At 34.5% G+C, this 21,526-nt stretch overlaps 1 protein-coding gene and 1 long non-coding RNA gene across 2 annotated transcripts; both read left to right on the plus strand.

Moving 5' to 3' along the window:
* The first annotated feature begins 3,808 nt into the window (after positions 1 to 3,808).
* LOC114283217 (Tetratricopeptide repeat (TPR)-like superfamily protein) lies at positions 3,809 to 10,716 on the plus strand. Its single transcript, XM_028226048.2, has 6 exons — positions 3,809 to 4,221; positions 5,283 to 5,539; positions 9,069 to 9,269; positions 9,415 to 9,505; positions 9,675 to 9,948; positions 10,033 to 10,716. Exons 1-6 carry the CDS (start codon positions 3,953 to 3,955, stop codon positions 10,366 to 10,368), a joined length of 1,428 nt encoding a protein of 475 aa, XP_028081849.2. The 5' UTR covers positions 3,809 to 3,952; the 3' UTR covers positions 10,369 to 10,716.
* Positions 10,717 to 11,647: 931 nt separating this feature from the next.
* Positions 11,648 to 13,493, plus strand: LOC145803401 (uncharacterized). The gene is made up of 2 exons (XR_014345506.1): positions 11,648 to 12,084; positions 13,179 to 13,493. It is a non-coding gene; the product is annotated as an uncharacterized LOC145803401 (long non-coding RNA).
* The last annotated feature ends 8,033 nt before the right edge of the window (positions 13,494 to 21,526 follow it).

A 21,526-nucleotide genomic window follows, 5' to 3' on the forward strand; every position in this document is an offset into this window, starting at 1 on the left:
ACACGCACCTATTAATTTTTTTATTAATTAATTTTTTCAATCTACACACTAAAAGTTACAATTATCATTTACTCATAACTATTATACATACCACTTAACCTTTCTTTCTACACATTTTTTATTTCCCACCTTCCACATTTGCAGAGCCACCCACGTGAAGACCCTTGAAGACCAAAGTCTGACGTGAAATCAAATAAAGACATTTTTTCCTCCATGGAATACCTCTATTGAAAACCCTCCAAATTCAGCAAGAGTATGTGCTTCACCAGATTCTGCAATTCCAATTACCTCTTTTCTCAAAATAGAGTTGTTTCTCCCATTTTCCTTACTAAAATCTTTGTCCAGCAACCAGAAAAACTTGAGATTTCAGTAGTAGATTTAATAAGCAACTAACAGTGAGTCGTTTATACACTATGTAAGAATACAAATTCAAGCCACAAGAGGACAATCAACTTCCTCAGTCTAGGAAAGATATATCTTTAAATATCAATTTCTTATGTCATTTAACAAATATATTAGTTTGTGGAACTTAAAAAACTCACTGTTTCACAATACGTTTAAAACTTTGAGTTTTCTTTTACAACTGTAATTTAGAGTTTTCTTTTACAACTGTAATTTAGAAAATCCAGTGATACAAGGGCCATCTTTGTATATTAGAGTGGTATAATTAGAGAAACATTAACTTTGAACAATATGGATACCCTAAAATGGACAAGATATGTCACGACATCAACCCGCCCCTAGTAGGATAGTGCCGTGATGGTCAGTAATCCGAGATTACCGAAGGCCACTTACAAAATTCACACACAATTAGAGTATAAACATATGGGGCGAACATGTGCGGAAGCAATAATTTACAATACAAGTGGTCCATAAGAGCAGTGCATAAGTCAAATGGAATGGCATACATTTTTACATAACTTTAAAACTTGAATACAAATAAGATGAAGTACAAAAATACATATTACATCTTGATAAAAGGCTTCTCAACCCGACATAAACAAAATACATGAAATACAACTAATAGCATAATCTCTAGGATTGCCGACATCCTTACTGCCGATATAACATACATACAAAACACACACATCTCGGCGTAGCCGACTTCTTGCTTGTTACCTACATACATACATAGGGAGGGTGAGCTTGGATACTCAGTGAATGGTACAAGTAATAAAGGGGTTAAATGAATGATTCCCGAGGTCCTTTCAAAACAATACATATATTATAGCTTGTTCAAACACATGAGATGAATCTAGTTCATCAGCTTGATCTTACAAAACTTACTTACTTACTTACTTACTTTGGATGTTAATAACATCTACATAATACAAGGGATGACATTCCGGACTTACAAAAAACATAATCTCGGCATCGAGCACACCCGTTCATAGTCCGTCGGTGGCCGATATCTTAACAAGGGTGCTACTTAGGCTTAACGTCTCCTAACACGAAAGGACAGTGCTACCTAGGCTTAAAGTCCCCTAGCACGGAAGGACTTACAAGACCCACGGGATAAACCGTCAGTGGCAAAACAAGACAAAGCAAGGGAGATATCTCAAGCAAGGGTGCTGCGAAAGTTTAGAATCCTCCAGCACAAGGGATCTATGTTACAAAGGCCCGTAGCCCTTTAACACGAGAGTACTGCGAAAGTTTAGAGTCCTCCAACACAAGGGACTTTCAAAACAAGATGTGCAGTTGCATTATAGTCCCCTGGCACTAAGGACTTTTCGAGAATGTCATCAAAACAAAGCTTACTTGATACATAAAAATAGGGGTAATCATTCATACTTGATCAAATACTTTTATCAAAACGAAACAAGGTTTTATCAAATCTTTATAACATAACTTTATTAAAAATACCACTCGCATAGTTCTTCGGACGTCGGGGTCAAAGCAAAGGTCCAAGTCCTACAAACACATGGTAAGGTCTACTGAATGCACTTCTCAAAACAAGTCTTACATACATGCATACGATCTCGGGAAAACATGCTGGAAGTCAAAACACTGTTTTACATGTCAGGAAGACATGATAGGTACCAACCAGGTCTTTGCTGAGGTCCCACACCTCCTAGCCGAGGTGTGGCTACCTAGGCTTCGGCGTGCGGCTGCATGCCGAGGTGCGCACAAGACAACTAAAGGTGTAAGTGATCATGCAAGGTAGGCCAATGTGAGATACGATACTTGGCCTAAGTGTGAGGTCTAGGTAAGAGTGATCTCGACGACTACACTTAGGGAAGTGAGGTCTGGAGATCGGGGTTTCCACCCGTGAAGAATAAGAAGAACATGAAGAATATGAATGCTAAAATCATAACTTCTTTATTACAAAATCTGGAATTTCATGCTATGAGTTCGAAAACATGGACCTGGGTACCCATACTTGAAAATCATGTGAAAACAAACACAAAAACATGGATCTTGGCATGAACTTTCGGATCAAAACGTGACTTTTCTTGAAGAACACATGAATGCTATTTTTTCTTTCTAAAACCGAACTTCAAAGCAATGCATGGCTTACAAATCGTATTCAATCATGTAATGCAATAACATGAACATAAAAAAGAACATGAGCAGATCAAGAATCTAACCTTAAAACACGGATCTAACGGTTCGATCTCTAGGGATCAAGCTTGGAAATCTACTCTCCCTCAAGAACTCTTCTCCCTCTTCTAGAGCTTCTCTCTCCTCTTCAAAAACAAGTATAGAAATGATAGGTTTCTCTCTCTGCCGGCTGACTTAACACTCAGCTCGGACACGTGGCAACGGCTGGTTGGTTGTCCTAAAAAAGGTGATAGATTGACAAGACAAGACTATGATAAAGTGTATCTAACAAGCTACCCGGTAAGGCACTCCAGCAAGTGATGACATCGGCTAAGGGCAAAGCTTCGGCAACTAAGGTGTTAATGACCTCGGCTAGGAAGGACAACACTTGACTAAGCTGTGTCACACCTTGGCCTAGATGCGCCACACCTCGGTCTAGGTCATACCACTCCAGGACAAGATCACTTAGGTGCAAAGGTAATATCTCGGCCTAGATAATACACATATCGACCTTGGTGATGAACACCTCGGCCAATATGTCGGGGCGAAGGTGGAAGTCAAACAAAGGGGTTCCAAGATAATTCTAGACTGAAGATGACCTCGGCTTGGAATGATCTAGGCTTAACATAACGTAGGCTTGAGACACCAAGGAAGGAACAAAGCATGCACACAACACTTAGGCAAATCATATAAACACAGAACAAGGCATGGACCTTACTTAGGCAAAACAAGTCACAAACATCCAGATGCAAGCTTAACGAGTCATAATCATACAAATGCTCATGAATATGACTAAGACATAAATGTGGGTCGTTACAAGATACTTGGTAACAAGTTCATTCAATTAACATCATTGTTATAAGAAAATGATTTTTGTTATTTATTTTGACTAATTAGTTTCGAAAGAGATAAAAAAATCGATACTTAGCTTCTCCGAAAAAGGTATACATTAAGATTTTTTTATTCTTAAAAGATGTATACATAAAAAATTTTCATATAATATTATGGGTGTTGATAGATGTTTATTATGGTCATTTTAATTTAGGATATAATTATCATTAAATTAAAATTTCATTAAGTGCGTGTCCTGGGTTAATTAAGTACGCGAAAATAGAATTTTCTCAAGAAAAAATATGAAATTTTATAGATTACAAGTTTAAAATATAAAACTTATTAGTCAATCCCCTAAAATTTATTATAGTAATATTTTTATAAAAATAATAAATAATTTCTCCTAAAATACCAACAAAAATGAAAAAACGCGCCCGTTTACTACACCTCTCTTATTTTTATTATTTTATTATTTTTCCGCCAGAGGGAATTTTGAAGTGCAGAGAAGAGAAGAAAACCATTTCACTCTTTCACTAGGGTTTTTTATTTTTCATTCCCAAAATTCCAATTTGAGTCATCAATGGCCGACGAAGCTCCGACTTCGGAAACTCCACCGCAAATTGCTGAACAAACACCAGCATCTGTTGAAGCAACCATTGAATCGAACTCTCAGGGAGGCACACATTCTTCATGCAACAACAACGATAAGACTTGTGCTCCTACATCTGATGGGGACCGCGAGAAATCGCTGGAGTACGCGGATGAGTTGATGGAGAGAGGATCTAAGGCTGCCAAGGACCGCGATTACCCCGAAGCCGCTGAATGCTATAGCCGTGCCCTAGAAATCAGGTTTAGGGTTTATTTCCCCTTTTTTTTGTCTGTCTCTCTCTTTGAATGCTTGAAAATTGAAGCTTTTTTTTTTGGACTTGTTGGTCCCTTAGTTGTTGTTCTTGAAGTTAGAACCCTAACGCCTCATTAAGTTTGCTTATGTGTTTTAGATTCAGATATCTAAGAGTGGTGGGGGAAGAAAATTATAAAAACAACTATGAAATGTGGGTAGAATGAGTAGCTCAACGATAAGTATAAACCTTAGATGTAAAAATTGATAAGGTTTGCTACTACCATAGTTGGAAAGGCTGATTTTAGACACCACCCCCCCTAACCCCCCCCCCCCCCCCCCCCCCCCCCCAAAAAAAAATATATATATATATATATTGAAACAGATACTGATTTTTGAGCTATCAAATCAATATGTGTAGCATGCATTATAGTTGCAGTGTTTCCTTCTTAGTTTATGGCAATCTTGTCTTTTGCTAAGAATTCAATCAAAAAATGGGGAAACAAAATTATGTTCATATCATCCTTTCAATGCATGTTTGATTGCATAGTTATTTAATAATTTTCTCAATATTAGACATGATTTCTTTGTTTTCATTTTTAAAATTTTAATTATTATTTTTTAAATATTTTGGTTGTTAACTATTCTAACTCTTGCAGTATGGATTTACAGTTAATGTATTATGTTGACGTTTATTAAAACATAAAAAGCTAGTGCAAAGAAATTATGATCCCAGATTTTTTGCATGTGGCTGCACAATTGTGATTTCTCAGCCTTACTTAGTTGTTTGTTGTGCTTTCATTGTTTTATAAATTCACCCAGTTATGTCAGCTGCACAGATTAAGTATATACTATACAAAGATAACGAAAAATTCATGATCGAATGTTGGCAATCTTTACTATGTATTGTTGTATTTGTTTAATTGTTGGAAACACGATTTCTGGATGCAGTTCCTTTAGAATTTTAGAGATTGTTTGCCTTTTCTTTGTGACCCTCCCCTTGTCCCATGATGATTATATCCATCATTTTGTTTCATTGTAACCAAAAATTTTCTCGTTTCCCCCTAATTAGGGTTGGTCATTACGGGGAACTTGCTCCTGAATGTGTTAATGCATACTATAAGTATGGATGTGTGTTGCTGTACAAAGCTCAAGAAGAAGCTGATCCATTGGGTACTGTGCCAAGGAAAGAGGGTGAATCTAAACAAGCCTCTGACAAAGATGGATCTGTCAAGAATGCAATAAATGGTGAATCATCTGCAGCTTCTGTTTCTAGTAATGTTGTAAAAGATGGGAGTTCAAATCCTCAGGATGGAGCACCTAATGATGGTTAGTGTCCCTGTTCATGACAATCTGTGTTCAAGTGGATTTCTGGTCATGCTTTTAGATAGCAGCTCACAACATTCCTGTCATGAATTTTTAATGCTTAGAAATACTGCCTTTTTTTTTTTTTGGGTTGCCTTTTCTTCTTTTGTGTTTGTGTGTGTGCGTGCGCATAATTTTAGATGGCAGTCCACAACATTCTCGTATTGTTTATGGACAGTTGTGCCCACTAAGGCCTTGTTTGGTTTGTGTTTCTCAAAAAATTTTGGGAAAAATTCTCTACAAATAAGTTTTCAAAAGTAGTCAAACCAAACAAATTTCCCAATTTTTTTTTCCAAAACTTGTTTGGTTTACAAGTTTTCCAAACAAATCTCTCTCTCATACACATCAAATCAATCACTTTTTCCAAAACTCTCTCTCAAAATAATTTTTCAAAACATCTTTTGAAAAAAACCAAACCAAACAAATTTTCATACTTTTTATCTCAAAACATGTTTCTCAAATACAAACCAAACAAGCCCTTAGTAGCTTGATTCTCATATTCACCTTTTGAATTGCTTCAATAACTTACAAAAGAGTCTATTTTTGTTAACATTAAAATGTTCAAGAGAGCTTGCTAATTTTGTTTGAAACCTTTGATTTAGGTTTTTTTTTTTTTTAAAAAAAAGGTTAAAGTATATTCTTCAATAAATGCACTGACTACAAAATATTTTTACTTACACTATATTCACATTCAGCTATTGTCCAGATTTTGTCAGGTAGAGTACATGTGTCCATTTTGTTTCCATCCACATATTAAGATATCCCACGTCACTTATGGCTTTGGGTGCTAAATAATGCACTTTTCAGCTTGAATCTTATATTCATTTTATGCTATTCTTTGAAGACCTTGGCCTTGTTTGGTTTGAATTTGAGGAAAAAAAATTTGAAATATGCTCTGCAAACAGATTTTTGGGAGTAATCTAACCAAACAGATTTTGAAAAAAAAAAAAAAAAAAAACTCTTAAAAATCTGTTTGCTCTGATTTTTCCAGGATGAGTTTTGAAACGTGTTTGTAAACAGATTTTGGAAAAAACAAATCTCAGTAATTTGGAAGATTTGTTCAATCTCTTTGACTAAGCGAGAAGTTAGGGTAAGATTTGGGGAAATCTGTGGGGGAGAGAAGTTATTTTGTTACATGGACTCGGATATGGATTTTTCTAATTCATTTGATTCTCATGTCAAGGATACTAGTGTTTATGTTCTGATTTCTTTTGGGTAAATGATGTTTGCGAGCTAAAATATAGTATTTGATATATATATATATATAATAGATTATAGAGTTATATGGTAAATTTGATTATTCATACATACTTGTTGGGTCCATCTCCAACTAGACATATTGGGCACATTCCATATGCATATTGGAACATATTTTTATACCCTAGTGTCAAGTGTCCGACATGGGTACTTAACAAATTTAGAATAGTCCATAGATCATATGCATACTCACAGCCTATTGTTGGTTTTTGAACTTTTTAAGTCTGTTATTGATTTTTGTGCAATTAGAGAAGAAATTAGAAACCACTTCAGCTGACGTGTGTCTTGTTAAATATTAGCAAGTCAATTATTGATCATTTGTTTATTATTTCACCTAATCTATTCTAGTTTGCTGCTATTACTTAAATTTGGTTGGTTTGACTTGGCTTGGCAGGGGACTTGTGATGATCTTTCATGATGTTTATAGAATTTAGATAGCAGTAAAGGGATGATGCTTCAGCATGCCATGTTTTTATTGCTTTATTTGGTTCTTTTGCACTCAAGGTTTTAAAAAGAGGCCGCAACCGTTACGTAACGCCGTTACGTAATGGTTGTGGTAGTTACCGTCACCCGTTACGGCATCTTTTGCAGTGTGATTGAGATTCACAGGTATATCGGCCGTAGCGGCTGCTATAGCGGTCGTAACGGTGTCGTAACGGTGCCGTAACGGCCTATTACGCACCGTTACGTAATGGTTCCGAATTGCTTCTTTTGAAAAAACACACACACACAAAAAAAAAAAAAAAACGTTGAAAATGAGGGAAGAGAGATAGAGAGACTAGAGGGAAAATGAAGAGGGAAGATGGAGGAACAAGAGATAGAGAGAGAGAAGAGAGGAGATGAAGAGCATATTATTGATTTGTTGAAGCTGTAAGACCTATGTTATTCTATTGAGTTGCTATCAATCAACCATTTTGTTTGTTTGTGTGTGTCTGTCTATATATTGCTTGATAATAATAATAATAATATGTGTGGTCATTATCTATTTAGGCTTTTATTTATTCTTTTATTTTTGTCATTATTTATCTTATATATAATAGTTAGTGATTGATTTTTTGTATAATATAAAGTCATTAATTATTAAAATAAAATGTAAAAAACTCAGGCCTCGTTTGGGAACCCTCCCTTTTAGTCAAAAAGTTACTAAAGCCTCGTTTGGGAACAGGCTAATTTAGTAACTTTTTGGCTATTTGGCTAAAATATGAGCTAAAAAAAACTAGTATGTTTGGGATAACTTTTTGGCTTTTTACGAAAAGATGTGCAAAAAGTAGAGAGAAAAGAGAATCTTTGACTTTTTGATATGGGTTGTTGGCTTTTTGGCTAATTTAGTAACTTTTTGGCTAAAAAGTTCGATTGCCAAACGAGGCCTAAATTAGCCAAAAAAGCCAACAACCCATACCAAAAAGTCAAAGATTCTTTTTTCTCTCTACTTTTTGCACATCTTTTCGTAAAAAATCAAAAAGTCATCCCAAACATACTAGTTTTTTTTAACTCATATTTTAGCCAAATAGCCAAAAAGTTAATAAATTAGCTTGTTCCCAAACGAGGCCTCAGTTTATAGTGATTTAAAAATTTGAAATATAATAGATCAAACTTAAAAATTTATAAAAATTGATCAATATTTATTTTAGAACTCAATAAATATGATCATGGAAAAAAATTTTGCGTATCGGTAAGTTTTTTTTTCAAATTGTGCGAAAAATAAAAAAATTCACGGTTCCGGTTATCGCAACCGTTACGCTATGGCCTTTACACCTTGTGACCGCAATCGCGCCACCGCCATCGTTACGGCGACCGCAACCATTTTTCAGAACCTTGCACTAGAAGATTTGAAGAATATAGTATATATAAAAACCATTTTATGTTTTTATTCTTTTTAAACTGAATTTAACACCCTTTTTGTTTTTCAATATCTGAGTTTGGTCTACTATTGACTTGATATTGGAGTACATTGGTGTAGCAAACCCTGGTTTTGTTTCTCATACTTTTGAGTCTGTTAATTAATTCCTCTAAGCAGCAAAAGGAGTATTGCCTTACAAGCATCCAATAGTGAGAATAATATCAGGCAATTAACTCAGATATGCAAATAGGACAGCAACCAGCATGTGACACTTTTGATATTTAAATTAACACTAATCAAATACCATAGCTTTGGAGGATGTATGCTATTATATAAGCAGGCAGGCGTGGGTAGAAATTCCTCACATAGTTTGGCTCTCTGTTTGTTGGGAGATAGTTTCCAGCGGGAAAGCTCAGGAAGAAGATGACGAGGAAAGTGATGCTGAGGACCTGGCTGAAGCAGATGAGGACGAGTCTGATCTGGATTTGGCATGGAAAATGCTGGATGTTGCAAGGGCAATTGTTGAAAAACACTCCAACGACACGATGGAGAAAGTGGACATATTGTCAACTTTGGCAGAAGTTGCTCTGGAAAGAGGTCTTTATTTATTTTATTGCTTCAGAACTGAAATTTTTTTAGTGCTTATAGTATTTGTGGCGGATAAATTCTCTCTGACAATTAGTCTGCTCATTTTTCTAAGCCCCTTTCCTGTCTTAGATATCCCATGTTTTGCTCCATGCAGAGGATATTGAAACTTCCCTCAGTGATTACCTGAAAGCACTAGACATTTTGGAACGCCTTGTCGAGCCAGACAGTCGACATATAGCTGAACTGTATCCTTTTCTTGATTGAAAGCTACTTTTTGTGATGACAATTGTGGGGATTATTATCTGTGTATTGATTGATATGATGGGTTCCTAAATTGTTACAATACTAAATATTTCACCATTCAGCCATCGTTTTATGTTCTTGCCAAGTCACTTCCCTGACTGAAGAATACAGGAATTTTAGGATATGTCTGTGTTTGGAGATTGGGTCAAAAGCTCAGGAAGCCATTCCATATTGCCAAAAGGCTATATCAATTTGCAATTCTAGGGTGCAGCGGCTGATGAACGAATTAAACAGTTTGTCAGGATCAACAGCAACATCAGCTGCTTCAGAATTGGACCAAACAGGCCAATTGTCTTCAAATGGGTCACAGTCTAATGATTCTATTGTGGATAAAAAGGCAGAGATTGAGACACTGACTGGCCTCTCTGGTGAGCTGGAAAAGAAGGCAAGTTCAACAGAAAATCTTGTTAAATGTTACAACCAAAATATCTCAATGTGCTTTGCTGATTATGTTTCTTTCCATTTGTAGCTTGAAGATCTCGAGCAGTTTGTTTCTAACCCAACATCAATCCTCTCGGATATCCTGGGGATGGTGTCTGCCAAGGCAAGAGGCATTATTGAGAAGAATGGTGCTCCTTCAGTTATAAGCTCTTCACAGCTGGGCATTGATAGCAGTAGTGGAGATCTTGACTCTCCTACTGTTTCCACTGCTCACTCAAATGGAGCTGCTGGGGTAACACATCTTGGTGTGGTGGGAAGAGGAGTCAAGCGCGTGTCGATGAACTCAGCTATGTCAGAATCAAGCGCAATGAAAAAACCTGCATTAGATCCCACAACTGATAAAGGTGATGGTAAGGCCTCTTGAAGGCATTCCATTCCAATGGTGTGCTTGGATGCTACAAGGGCAAATTGTTAATCAGTTTTGGGGACCAGAAATCTTGCAACAATGACAATGCTGAAGTTTGAACCATTGACAGATAATGGATCATCGGTTAGTAGTCTAGGTTTTTTCACTGTTTATCGCACCGATTAGTATTCTCATGTATCCTCTGTTTATCTGGTGTCTTAACATGTGTGTGTGAACTATCCTAGTTTGAATTTAAAGGTACACTATTGTGAATCCATGATTCGCTACTGTGATGCTGAGTATGCCTATATACTCAGTTTGTATGACTTGGTTTCAGAGTATTATGCTTCTACTTACTCTTTGCCACCTTTCTTTCCTTATCATTTTAATACAGCATCTAATCAGAGAACATGACCCATACTGCTCGCCCCTCTCTAGAAATGCAAGCATTTTTTTTTTGGTTTGATCCTCAAATCAAAGTTTTTTGGGGCCATAGGGGTTGCCTAAGCTCCAAACTTTAGCTTGAATTGATCCTTGGTGAACTTGATTGTCTTTTTATAATTTCTTTTTTGAAATTGGTTGTATACACTGTTATTTGTAATTTAAAATGTTCTAGTTCGTTTCCATGTATATATCAGGATTTTTATTGCCATTATATTTATTCCCATTGCGAATAAAATGGCCATTATATATTATTCTTGTGGTGAAAAAATAAAATGTCACCACATGGCCATGTGAAAACGCCTCTATAATTTTTTTTCTTTATTTTATATATGCTTCAATATTTTTGTCTCAAAAATTAATTGTATCCCATCTTGTATCGACATTGTCATCCTAATCAACAACAAAAAAAAAAAAATATTATTACCATAAAACCATCTCATCAACTACAAACAAAAATTCAAAATCTCAATATTTGGACAATCTGAGAGCAATCTAATTATAATACATTTAAAATTAGAGTAAAAAAAATATGCATTGCAAGTCTTGAAAAAAAAAATCCAACCATGAAAAACACGATGATTAAAACCCTCAGTCGGCCCAAATTTTTTCAGGCTTTGACAAACACAAAACAGGAAAACAACTAGTCACGAAAAGTATAATTCAAGTGAAAATGCAAATTTGATACTACCACACTTTATCAAAGATCACAACCTCAAAAAAAATAAAAATAAAAATAAATAAATAAACAAAACTCAACCTAGGTGACTTCAAAAAAAATAAAAAAGATGCCAGTTTGGTTTGATGGGATAGGATGTGATAAGGCTGGTGAATAGGAAGGAGTAGGTGAATTACTATGCAAAGCGATGGAATCAAAGCTAAGTTTGTTCTCTCTTACATAGTGTGGTCTGCCATTCCAAAGATGGGTTTTGTCAAAGTGATTGAGATTGCTATAAATAAAAAGCACTGAAAATGGATAAAAAGAAGCCATACAGCATCCGATCTTTCTTTGAGACGAGGAGTTTACCTAATAGAGGTAAACCAATACATATATATATATATATATATAGATAGATAGATAGATAGATTGAGACAGAAAGATGTGCTTCAAGGTGGAGTGTAAGAAGTGTGGGAAGTACTCGTGGGGTGGGTGTGGCAATCACTTGACCACCCTTTACGGCAGCATTGAAGAGGGAAAGCACTGCTTGTGCCGCTCCTGGCCTGGAGTTGTCATCCCACCAAAGATGCCTACTCCTCAACCACCATCATCATCCTCTTCTTCACTCACCGCAGGTATCTATATCTATATATATATATATGTATTAGTGGCTCGTGCACATGCGCAAATGCATGTAGTTAAAATTTTAAGGATGTGAATCAGCTTTCAAATTTTTGTAGCCATTTTCAAAATAACAAAATATTTGATATTTGGTTTTATGGCAAGTTGGATTTGGGCTATTTTTGGGGGCAATTTGGGAAGATGGGCTTTTTAGTTTTTTTTTATTTTTTTTTGATCCATTACCTCTTTATTTTTTTAAACAAAAAAGTCAAAAAAGTTAACTTTTTACTATCTTCTCAAAACACTATATATTTTGGCTAAAATTCACAAAAAGACAAAACAAGCTAAAATAATTAATAAGACAAAATGTCACATCAAACTTATAATCATTTTACTTTTTGTCTCACAAATATCATATCTAACTACAAAAAAAATTAATCATCTTCTTAAATATAAAATTTTTAACCTACTAAAATAATCAAAATTAAAATAACCAATTACTCAAACACCCACAAATAGGATAGATAGATAGTGAGGATATAGGTTTACTACTCCACTTTTTAACTGTTTATGTTTTTAGTAAATATGTACGGGTAGCCTTTTAATATGAACACTCATGTGTACGTAGCCTTTTAATATGAACACTCGTGTACGTAGCTTTTTAGTCTGTTTGTACCAAATTTTCTTAATGAATAATCTGCCTTCTTGTATTCTTTTCATTTAAAATTAAAATATTTATTATTTTGACTCATAAATTAAGAAATGTCACTATCACATCATTTTAGACAAATTTCTGATATATAAATTATGTTTGTAAATCATTTTTCAAATCATCACTTTCTTTCTAATGCAACATAAATTAAGATCATTTTATTTTTTGAATAATTGATCGATTAAGGGTTTGTCCACTAATAGAACAATGCTAAATATACAAAATTCATACACATAAATATTTTAATAAAATTCATTGTGCGACTCAAATTTATGTAAATGTAAATCTCACAATACATAAATTAAATAATTAATTTTCAAATATTTTTTTACACACATATCTTTACGTCCACTAATAAGTAGTCTAATTGGGTTGTTGGGTTTGACTTGGGTGCAGAGAAGATGAAATCTTGAAGGTGCCTCGGATGCCAGTCAAATGGAGCTATCTGTGATGTGTTGTGTGTGATATACAGGAAGAGAGACATAAATAGTTTTAATTGGTTGGATACCATCGTATCCTGTGATTTTTTTTCTTGAAAAGTTAGGCTTGAATAATGATGATGGTCGAATCGTGTTAGAAGCGATGTAATAAAGTTGTAGACAAAGGTCAATGTATGCATTGACCAATCCCTCCCTGCCTTTTGATGCAATGCACCCTAGTCTGGTGTGTGGACCAATAATTAGTTTTAAAATTATAAATCCTTTTCTATTATCTTGGGAAGGGTGCCTTTAAATTTCGGAAAATGTGTGAGAGCACTAATTATCACTAATGATGTGGTAGTGGGTCTTACCATGAATGATTTGATATTTTAGCTTTGATATTATATTTTTTTTCTTTTTTTTATTGAGTGTCATGTCATTACGGTCTTTTTAGAGCTCCAAAATTAGTGGTCTCTATCATTGTTGTTAAATTTCTTCATTTTTTTCCACTTTCATTAGTTAAGGGTTTTGTGCTCTTTTTGGGTCATGCTTTAGTTCTCTCTTCTTTTCAGCCCACTGTTATTTTGTTATTAATTACTTGTATTTATTTAAAGGGCCACATATCTGTCACACACATACACAATGGAGTATTATATACACCCTCAAAATTGGTCTTGCATCCAAAATTTCAGTGGTCATAATTCATTAATTTTACCACTTTAAATTATAACTAAGACCAAATTATTTTTTTTTTTAAAAAAAGAAAGAATACTTTTGAAGTATTCTATGTTATTATTTGTGTAGTCCTCTTAATCAACGAAAAATCAAAACACATACTAAACATGTCATTTTGTCACTCAATTACCTAACAAAGATGAGAGAGTATTAATATGCAATAGTATATTTCATTTGTAAAATTTTATGTCACTCGATTGATTTATAACATCATATAAAAAAAATTACTTGGTACTCGAATATTATTGAATAATTAATCTCACAAAAACTCATAACTATAGCCACTTTAATTTTATAATCAAATGCCAATGTCTTATTATAATCAAGATCAATTTAATTTTTGCCTAAAACCACCACAAATCTTTATAATCAAATCCACTTTTTTTCATAGTCAATCACCACAAAGTTTATCCCATAAAAAACTCCTAACCAAGTATCACATGAATTAGCCAATGTACCACACCTTTTTAAGATGTGTGCTAAGTAAACATGGCCATGATTAACAAGGAGAGTAGTATTTACCGGTGGGAAGCAGCTGTCCTTCCTAAAAGACAATATGCCCCACAGACCACAAAATTCCAGGACCCCCAAAACCAAGTTCAACCTGTGGGTGACCACATAAAAGTACCTGCCCTCCTTTCATGCACTTTGTCCAATGATTAGTCACTGAAAATATCACATGTATGCAATATACACCCAAAAAAAAAAAAAAAGAAAAAAAAAGAGGCTTCCTCAATTAGGTCCCTCTCTGAATGGTCTCTCTCTCCATTCATTTCGCTCCAATGTGCTTCTCTCTTTTTTTCGTAAAAATAAATGTGCAGATAAATTAATTCACGCATCCGTCAGGAATATTATCCTTTAATACCCACAGATATCTTGTAACCTCAATAATTCACTATGAAAGTGACTTGAATCCAAACATTAAACACGATGAACAAATTTCTTACCGCTGAATCAACATACCATTAGTAATGTTATAAAATTGTAATCCAATAATTAATTTAGTTATGTATTTTATGAGTGTTGGTGGTGTTTGGGAAGTTTGTGAGTTGGATTTTTTTTTTTTTTTTTTTTTACACTAAAAGATAAATTTTTTGCAAAATAAAAAAAAATAAATCCAAACAAAATATCACATCCAACTCCATAATCATTTCACTTTTTTTTCCATAACCATCACATCCAACTACAAAAAAATCCAACTATCTTTCTAAACACCAAAAAAATTTTATCCAATAATATCCTACAACTAAAAAAACTTACATAAAAATTCACTTCCCAAACACTTACATTAGCACTCTATTTATTATTTTAGACTCCTAATTCTTTGAACCCTTACTTATAAATATTAAAACTCTAAGGCCACGTTTGTTTTCAGAGGTGGAATGGAGGAGATTGATAGTGAAGGGATTAAGTAAAATTGTGTTTGTTTTGATTATAGTTGTTGGTGTAGAGATTGTTAAATTATTTTTATATAAAATAAATATTAAATAACAAAACAAATAAAAAAATACAAAAACATTAAACATTAATGTTTTAAAAAAAATGCTCAACATGTAAAAAAATTTAAAAAAATAAAAATAAAATAAAAAAAATTCAGAAAAAATAAAACAAATAAAATAATGATTTTTACTTAACAGAAAATATAAAAAATTAAACATTAATGTTCAAAAAAAAATGTCCGACATGTAAAAAATAAAAAAAAATAAATAAATAAATAAAAAATTTCTAGTATGCCGAACTATTTTTCTAATACCAAGTCCTGGAGACCCATCTGAATCCCCTTGGGAGGCCTATCCTAATCCGGAGCTCACTATCAATCCCCTCTCTATCTCTCAAAACAAACACAATATTAGTGGGTCCAACTTCACTACCAATCTCAATCCCCCCTCTAACTCTCCAAACAAACGAGGCCTAAAAATTTCTTTCATTTCCCAAATAATATCAAAATTATCCTTACGAACATTTCACCCCACTCAAATGCATACTCCTATACCCCAAAAACCTTATCTCTTAAACTCCTAACAAAAAAAAAAAAAAAAATCTCAAAAACCCATTCTCTCTCATGATTGTGGAAGGAAAATATTTCTAAAGTGAATCAATCGGTATAAAGAACAGATTTTCTGCAATCTTTACTTTTTTCTTCGCATTAGGTACGTATATCTTCCTTTAATTCCATCCATTTATTTGATCAACCCAAAACCCTCAAAACAACATATATAAATATATATTTATGTGTATGTATAGTTCAAATGGAGCAAATTCGCATTTTACTCAGTTTCAATTTCACTCCTTCCCAATCTCCTGAAGTCTCTCTCCTCTCTTTTTCACTAAGAATGTTCGGACCCGTGTTCTCAAACAAATAAGTTATGTTTGGGTCTGTATTCCCAAATAAATAACCAATGTTCAAGTTTGTGTTCCCGAACTTGATAAAACGAAGACTCCAACAAATGTAAACAATTTTAAACTTTTAAAGTAAATCAAATTTCCATATTTGGACATGTTTTCCTAAACAAATAACTAATGTTTAGACTTGTGTTATTGAATTCTGATCATATATTCGGGAGTTCAGTACTGGAAAAAAATACCATCATTTTTTATCATTTTTGTCTTGATTTTTAAGAAATTTACCTTTACTAGACCAACCTCATTTAGGTTTGGTTTGGCATAACTTAAAAATGTTAAAAAGTCAAAAAATCACTATTCTTTTTAAATCACATCATCTTATTTAAATCACATCATCTCTTTATCACACCACTTCAAACCCATCCCAACCCAACCCATACTCAATCCATATTTCATAAAAAGTCAAAAAATACACTTATTTAGTTTATCACAAACAAGTGCTTAATCTAAGAATATCATCAAAGTTATGAACCTCCTTTAAGCTTATATTGTTATACTTTTATTGTCTCATGAAATTGGGATTATCGAAAAAATTTCACTTATTGCCATTGCCAAAAACGTGTAATTGAATGGCACTGTTGCTATTGGATCGTCGCCAGAAAGTTCTTAATGTTTTGAGGGTCGAATTTGAGGAAGATGGATGGGTGATGATGGAAGTGGGTGTTCTTATAGACCCAATCTCATTATTTAGTGGGTGTGTGGGCTTGATTATATAAGATGCGGTGTCCCAAAATTATTAATGTCCTCTTTGATAATTTCATTTAAAGTTATTATTTTAATAACGATGGTGCTACATACACCAGTTAGTATATTAACTAGTGTATTATGATATTATTATTGACCCCACTCATTATGTAAATTATAAATATCAAAAAAATTTAAACTATGTCACATTATCAATTAATACACTAGTTAGTACATATAACATTATTCTTATAATAAAAAAAAGGGTCATGCTATGTCGCTCGAAACCGAGCGATCCCTGATCCCCCGAATTTTTTTTTTTTTTTTTTTTTTTCAGAAGTAGAGGAAGGAGGAGAAGGAGGAGGAACTGGAGGGGGCCATCAAAATGGAAGGAGGCGGAGGCGGGGCTGGGTAGAGGCGGGGTTGGGCAGAGGCTGCGACGGCGGGGCGGCTGGGCAGACGACCGACGGCGGCGACAGTGTAACAACCCTTATACTGTTTACTGATTAATGACTGACCGATTACCGATAATCACCAATTACTGTTAAACGAAACTGATAATGACTGATAACTGACTGATAATCGAACTGAATGAAATACTGAACTGACTGACTGAAATTGAAACTGAATTGGCTGAGTATATGTTAGTTAATTGCATTCTATCTGTTTGATTGTCTGATTATCTGTTCATGTTTATATGTTTAAACTGCTAATTGAAGGCCTTATCGGCGGCCGAACTAGAAACCGATTGATATTCCGTGACCCTCATATTTAATGTGATTTTATGGTATAATTATCTGAAAATTGATTAGGTATGATTAAATTAGATTAAATAAGCTAATTAAAGAGTTGGACTTAATTACCGTTCCGCTACTTAGTGGCCACCACATCACACCTCTTGAGCCTTTTACACTCCACGTATGTGATCAAACCAAACATTTCTTCTCCTCTTCTTGCCTCAACCGACCTTAGAGAGAGAGAGACTTGAGGAGTTGGTTTTCATCTTGAATTGCTTGGAATTGTTTGAGAATTGAAGTGTGATTGCTACTTTGAGCTCCTAGACCTTGAATACAAGACTAAGGTAGGACATTCATCTTCTTGTTGTTGTTCTTGAGTTCATTCTTGCACAATTCATGCTTTAATTGTAGAGTTAAGCCATGTTTTGGTGCATACATGTTGGATTGAAGCTTATCTCTTGCATGCATGTTAGTATTATTGCATTTTGAGGTTAATTACATGGACATTAGTACATGCATGCTCATATTGTTGTTATAGACCATGCTTTCATCTGGTTTTGGAAAGAAATGAGCTCATTTGAGCAAGCTTTGGAGCTTCAATTTGGTTTAAAACTCATTCATGCATGTTTGAATGTTGTTCTTGAAAATGGGTTTGAATGTGGTTTTAATTGACTCACCTTTGGGGCTTGAATTCATAAATTGAGCTTTGAAACTTGTTATACATTGAATTTAGTTATGTTTTCCAGAATTTGGGCCCAAGAGGTCGAGTTTGGAGTGGTAGAATGCTTGGTTTGAGCTTGGGAGGCAGATCTGGAAATTCCAGATTTGGCTTCCTCGCTCGAGCGAAGGATTCCCCGCTCGAGCGAGCACCTTTGTCCAGGGCTCCGCTCGAGCGACCATCGAGCGACCATCGCGCGTAAAATCTCAGCATCCAGTACTTTTACTGTTTTGCAGACCGCTCGAGCGAAGGATTCCTCGCTCGAGCGAAGTCTTTGATTTTGGACTTACGCTCGAGCGGAGAAAGTCTCGCTCGAGCGAAGCCCCTATTTTCAGCAAAGTTTGCGAAATGTTTTCTAAGTGTATCTTTGCATCCTCATCCCATCCTAGGCATTCTTAGGCCTAGTTTAAGACATTTAGATGAGGACATCGTTGTAGAACACACCAAGGCCAATTAGGAATTAAGTTATGATATTTCCCAACTGTGTAGCTTAGTGTGTGTTCAATCTGTTAACTGTGTAGGGTTGGCGACTGGGGAGACACGCTCTAGCATACTGTAGCCCAGAACTCTGTGAGTAACGATTGTGTAAAGATATGTTCATAAATGAATATCTTCTGAACAAATGAACTGTACTGTTTTCTGAACTGATTACTGTTAACTGAATGAATGTATGTCCTATATTCTGAACTGTATTGTGGCATCCTTAGCACCTATTGTTTACTGTTACTGTTACTGTCACAGAGATCTCTGTCGGTTCCCTCGTGGAACCATTACTGTTTACTGACTGATGGCCATCATTACTGTTCGGTCTTTTAAGACCTACTGTTACTGTTATGCTAATGGATGTACCACATATGACTGTTTGCTGTACTGAACAACTGAAATACTAATTGAATTGAACTGTTTTCATTACTGTAAGGACATTCATTCTAAACCCCTTTACGCTTTATGTTATTCACTAGGCTTTAGCTCACTGCTCATATATATATGTAGGTGTTCAGGCACCAGACCGCAGCTAGAGGCGTCAGGGTTACTCTAGTTTTGTCAAGCCAGCCTTTGTGCCTCACTGCGAGGTTCCGAGTTGCCATGCTATGGCTTGGGGGTGTTTTGTTTGTTTTTCCCCCTTCTGTACTGTTTTACTGTTCTGTATAGACTGAGTGTTACTGTACTGTTATATAGGGTCGAGTCCCTAGTCTGAATAATTGTAAATATTGTGTATACTGTTCTGTACTGTTTATGTATAAATGTATGAAAAGCCTTTTTGCATACAGAATGTCACAGCTCAATGGACACTATTTATTTACTGTATTGGCTTCCGCCAGGCCCTGTACTCTGTTTTACTGTATTACTGTTCTGCAGGCCTTCGGTAATCTCGGATTACTGGCCGGTTACGGTGCTAAACCCATAGGGTCGGGTTTGGGTCGTGACAGACAGGCTGGGCGACGACGGCGACGGGCTGGGCTCTCTTCTCTCTCTCTCTTCCCCTCTTCTTCTCTCTTTCTCTCTCTCTCCCTCCTGTGTTTCAGAGTCGAAATGGAAGAACAAGAAGAAGAAAAAGGAAAAAAAAAAAAAAAAAAGAGGCCGAAACGCCGTCGTTTTGGCCATTAGAAGGATTCGGGAGGAAAAATTTCGAGGAACAAATCATTACCTTAAAAAAAAATTAAAAAATTGGGGAATTCAACCTAATAAATGGATTGCTAATAGAAGCAATCATACTTTATGGCCCCGTTTGGTGTAGCTGTTAAAACAGCTTATAGATTATAGCTTAACAGATTATAGATTATGACTTTAATCAGAAGTTGTTAATCTGTTTGGTGTAGCTGTTGGATTATAGATTTAAGTTGCTGAGTAGTGTTTGTTAAATAAGCTGTGAAATAACTTTTTCAATTAATTTTTATTTTTTGTTTGTCTACATTTCTCATAAAAAATAATAATAATAATCTATAGTCCATTTGAGTCTTTTTCTATTTTTAAAAAAATAAAAAATAAAAAAATTTAAGAGTATAACCATAAATTAACATGTCCACAGCAGAAGCTGATAATCAGAAGTAAGGGGTAAGCAGCTTCTCAGAATCAGCTTTTTTGAGTTAAAATAAGCTGTTAGAATCAGAAGTTGTTTGAAATAAGTTTAACCAAACAGTCCAAAATAACTTTTTCAAAGCTAAAAGCCATAAATTAACTCTGAAAAGCTGAAACAAACACCCCCTATGTACTGGTGTAACTCTTTCAACCATGTACTCCCAAAAATGCCCTCACTGCAAGTGGATATTTAACACTGACCTACCTCTCTTTCTACTATTTAAGAGGGCTATTAATGCAAGTCAAAAGGTATGTTGTTATTAATGCTAGAGGCCACTAGGTTCAAAGGATTAGTTGGATTGGATGATGTTAAAAGTAGTTCCCTTTTTTCTTTTCTTTTTTTTTTCTTTTTTTTCTTTAAAATTTTATTTTATTGCCTTAAAATATTTATAATTGTTAAATTATAAGTTAAAATTCTTATGGTTAGAGATTTTTTTTTTTTTTTTTTTGAACGCTTCTACTACTACTGTTAAACTCAATAGTGTGACCACAGCTAGCCATATGTGTGGGCTATAAAGTGTGTACTCAAGAAAATGGAATTATGGACGGAGGGTTGGACGCAGCTTTTAAAATGGTTCTCAATCTTAGAAACATTCAAACAATGAGATTTCTATCGAACCTATGCCATTTTAAATTATTTTTTGAAATTATATTTTGAAAATACTATTTAAAAATTTCACAATAAGCTAATTGAAATCGTGTTGAAATTTCAAAGTCATATTTTAAAAATATGACGTTACAAAATAATACAAGAATAAATTCAAAATTACTTGAGTTTGAAAATTTTGTTTAAAATGACTTGGGTTTGGTAAAAAACTTTTTAAACAAATATTTATTTATTCTTTTTTATTCTTTCAAAAGAATAGCATTATGAACCAATAATTTCATATCAATTGTTCCATTAACCTTATTTAATAAACCAGATTAAGAAAGTCTGGCCCAGAAAAGGGTACAAAACAAATCAGAGTC

Source organism: Camellia sinensis, chromosome 1 (assembly GCF_055761805.1).
Source record: "Camellia sinensis isolate YWXY chromosome 1, ASM5576180v1, whole genome shotgun sequence".
Classification (NCBI taxonomy): domain Eukaryota; kingdom Viridiplantae; phylum Streptophyta; class Magnoliopsida; order Ericales; family Theaceae; genus Camellia; species Camellia sinensis.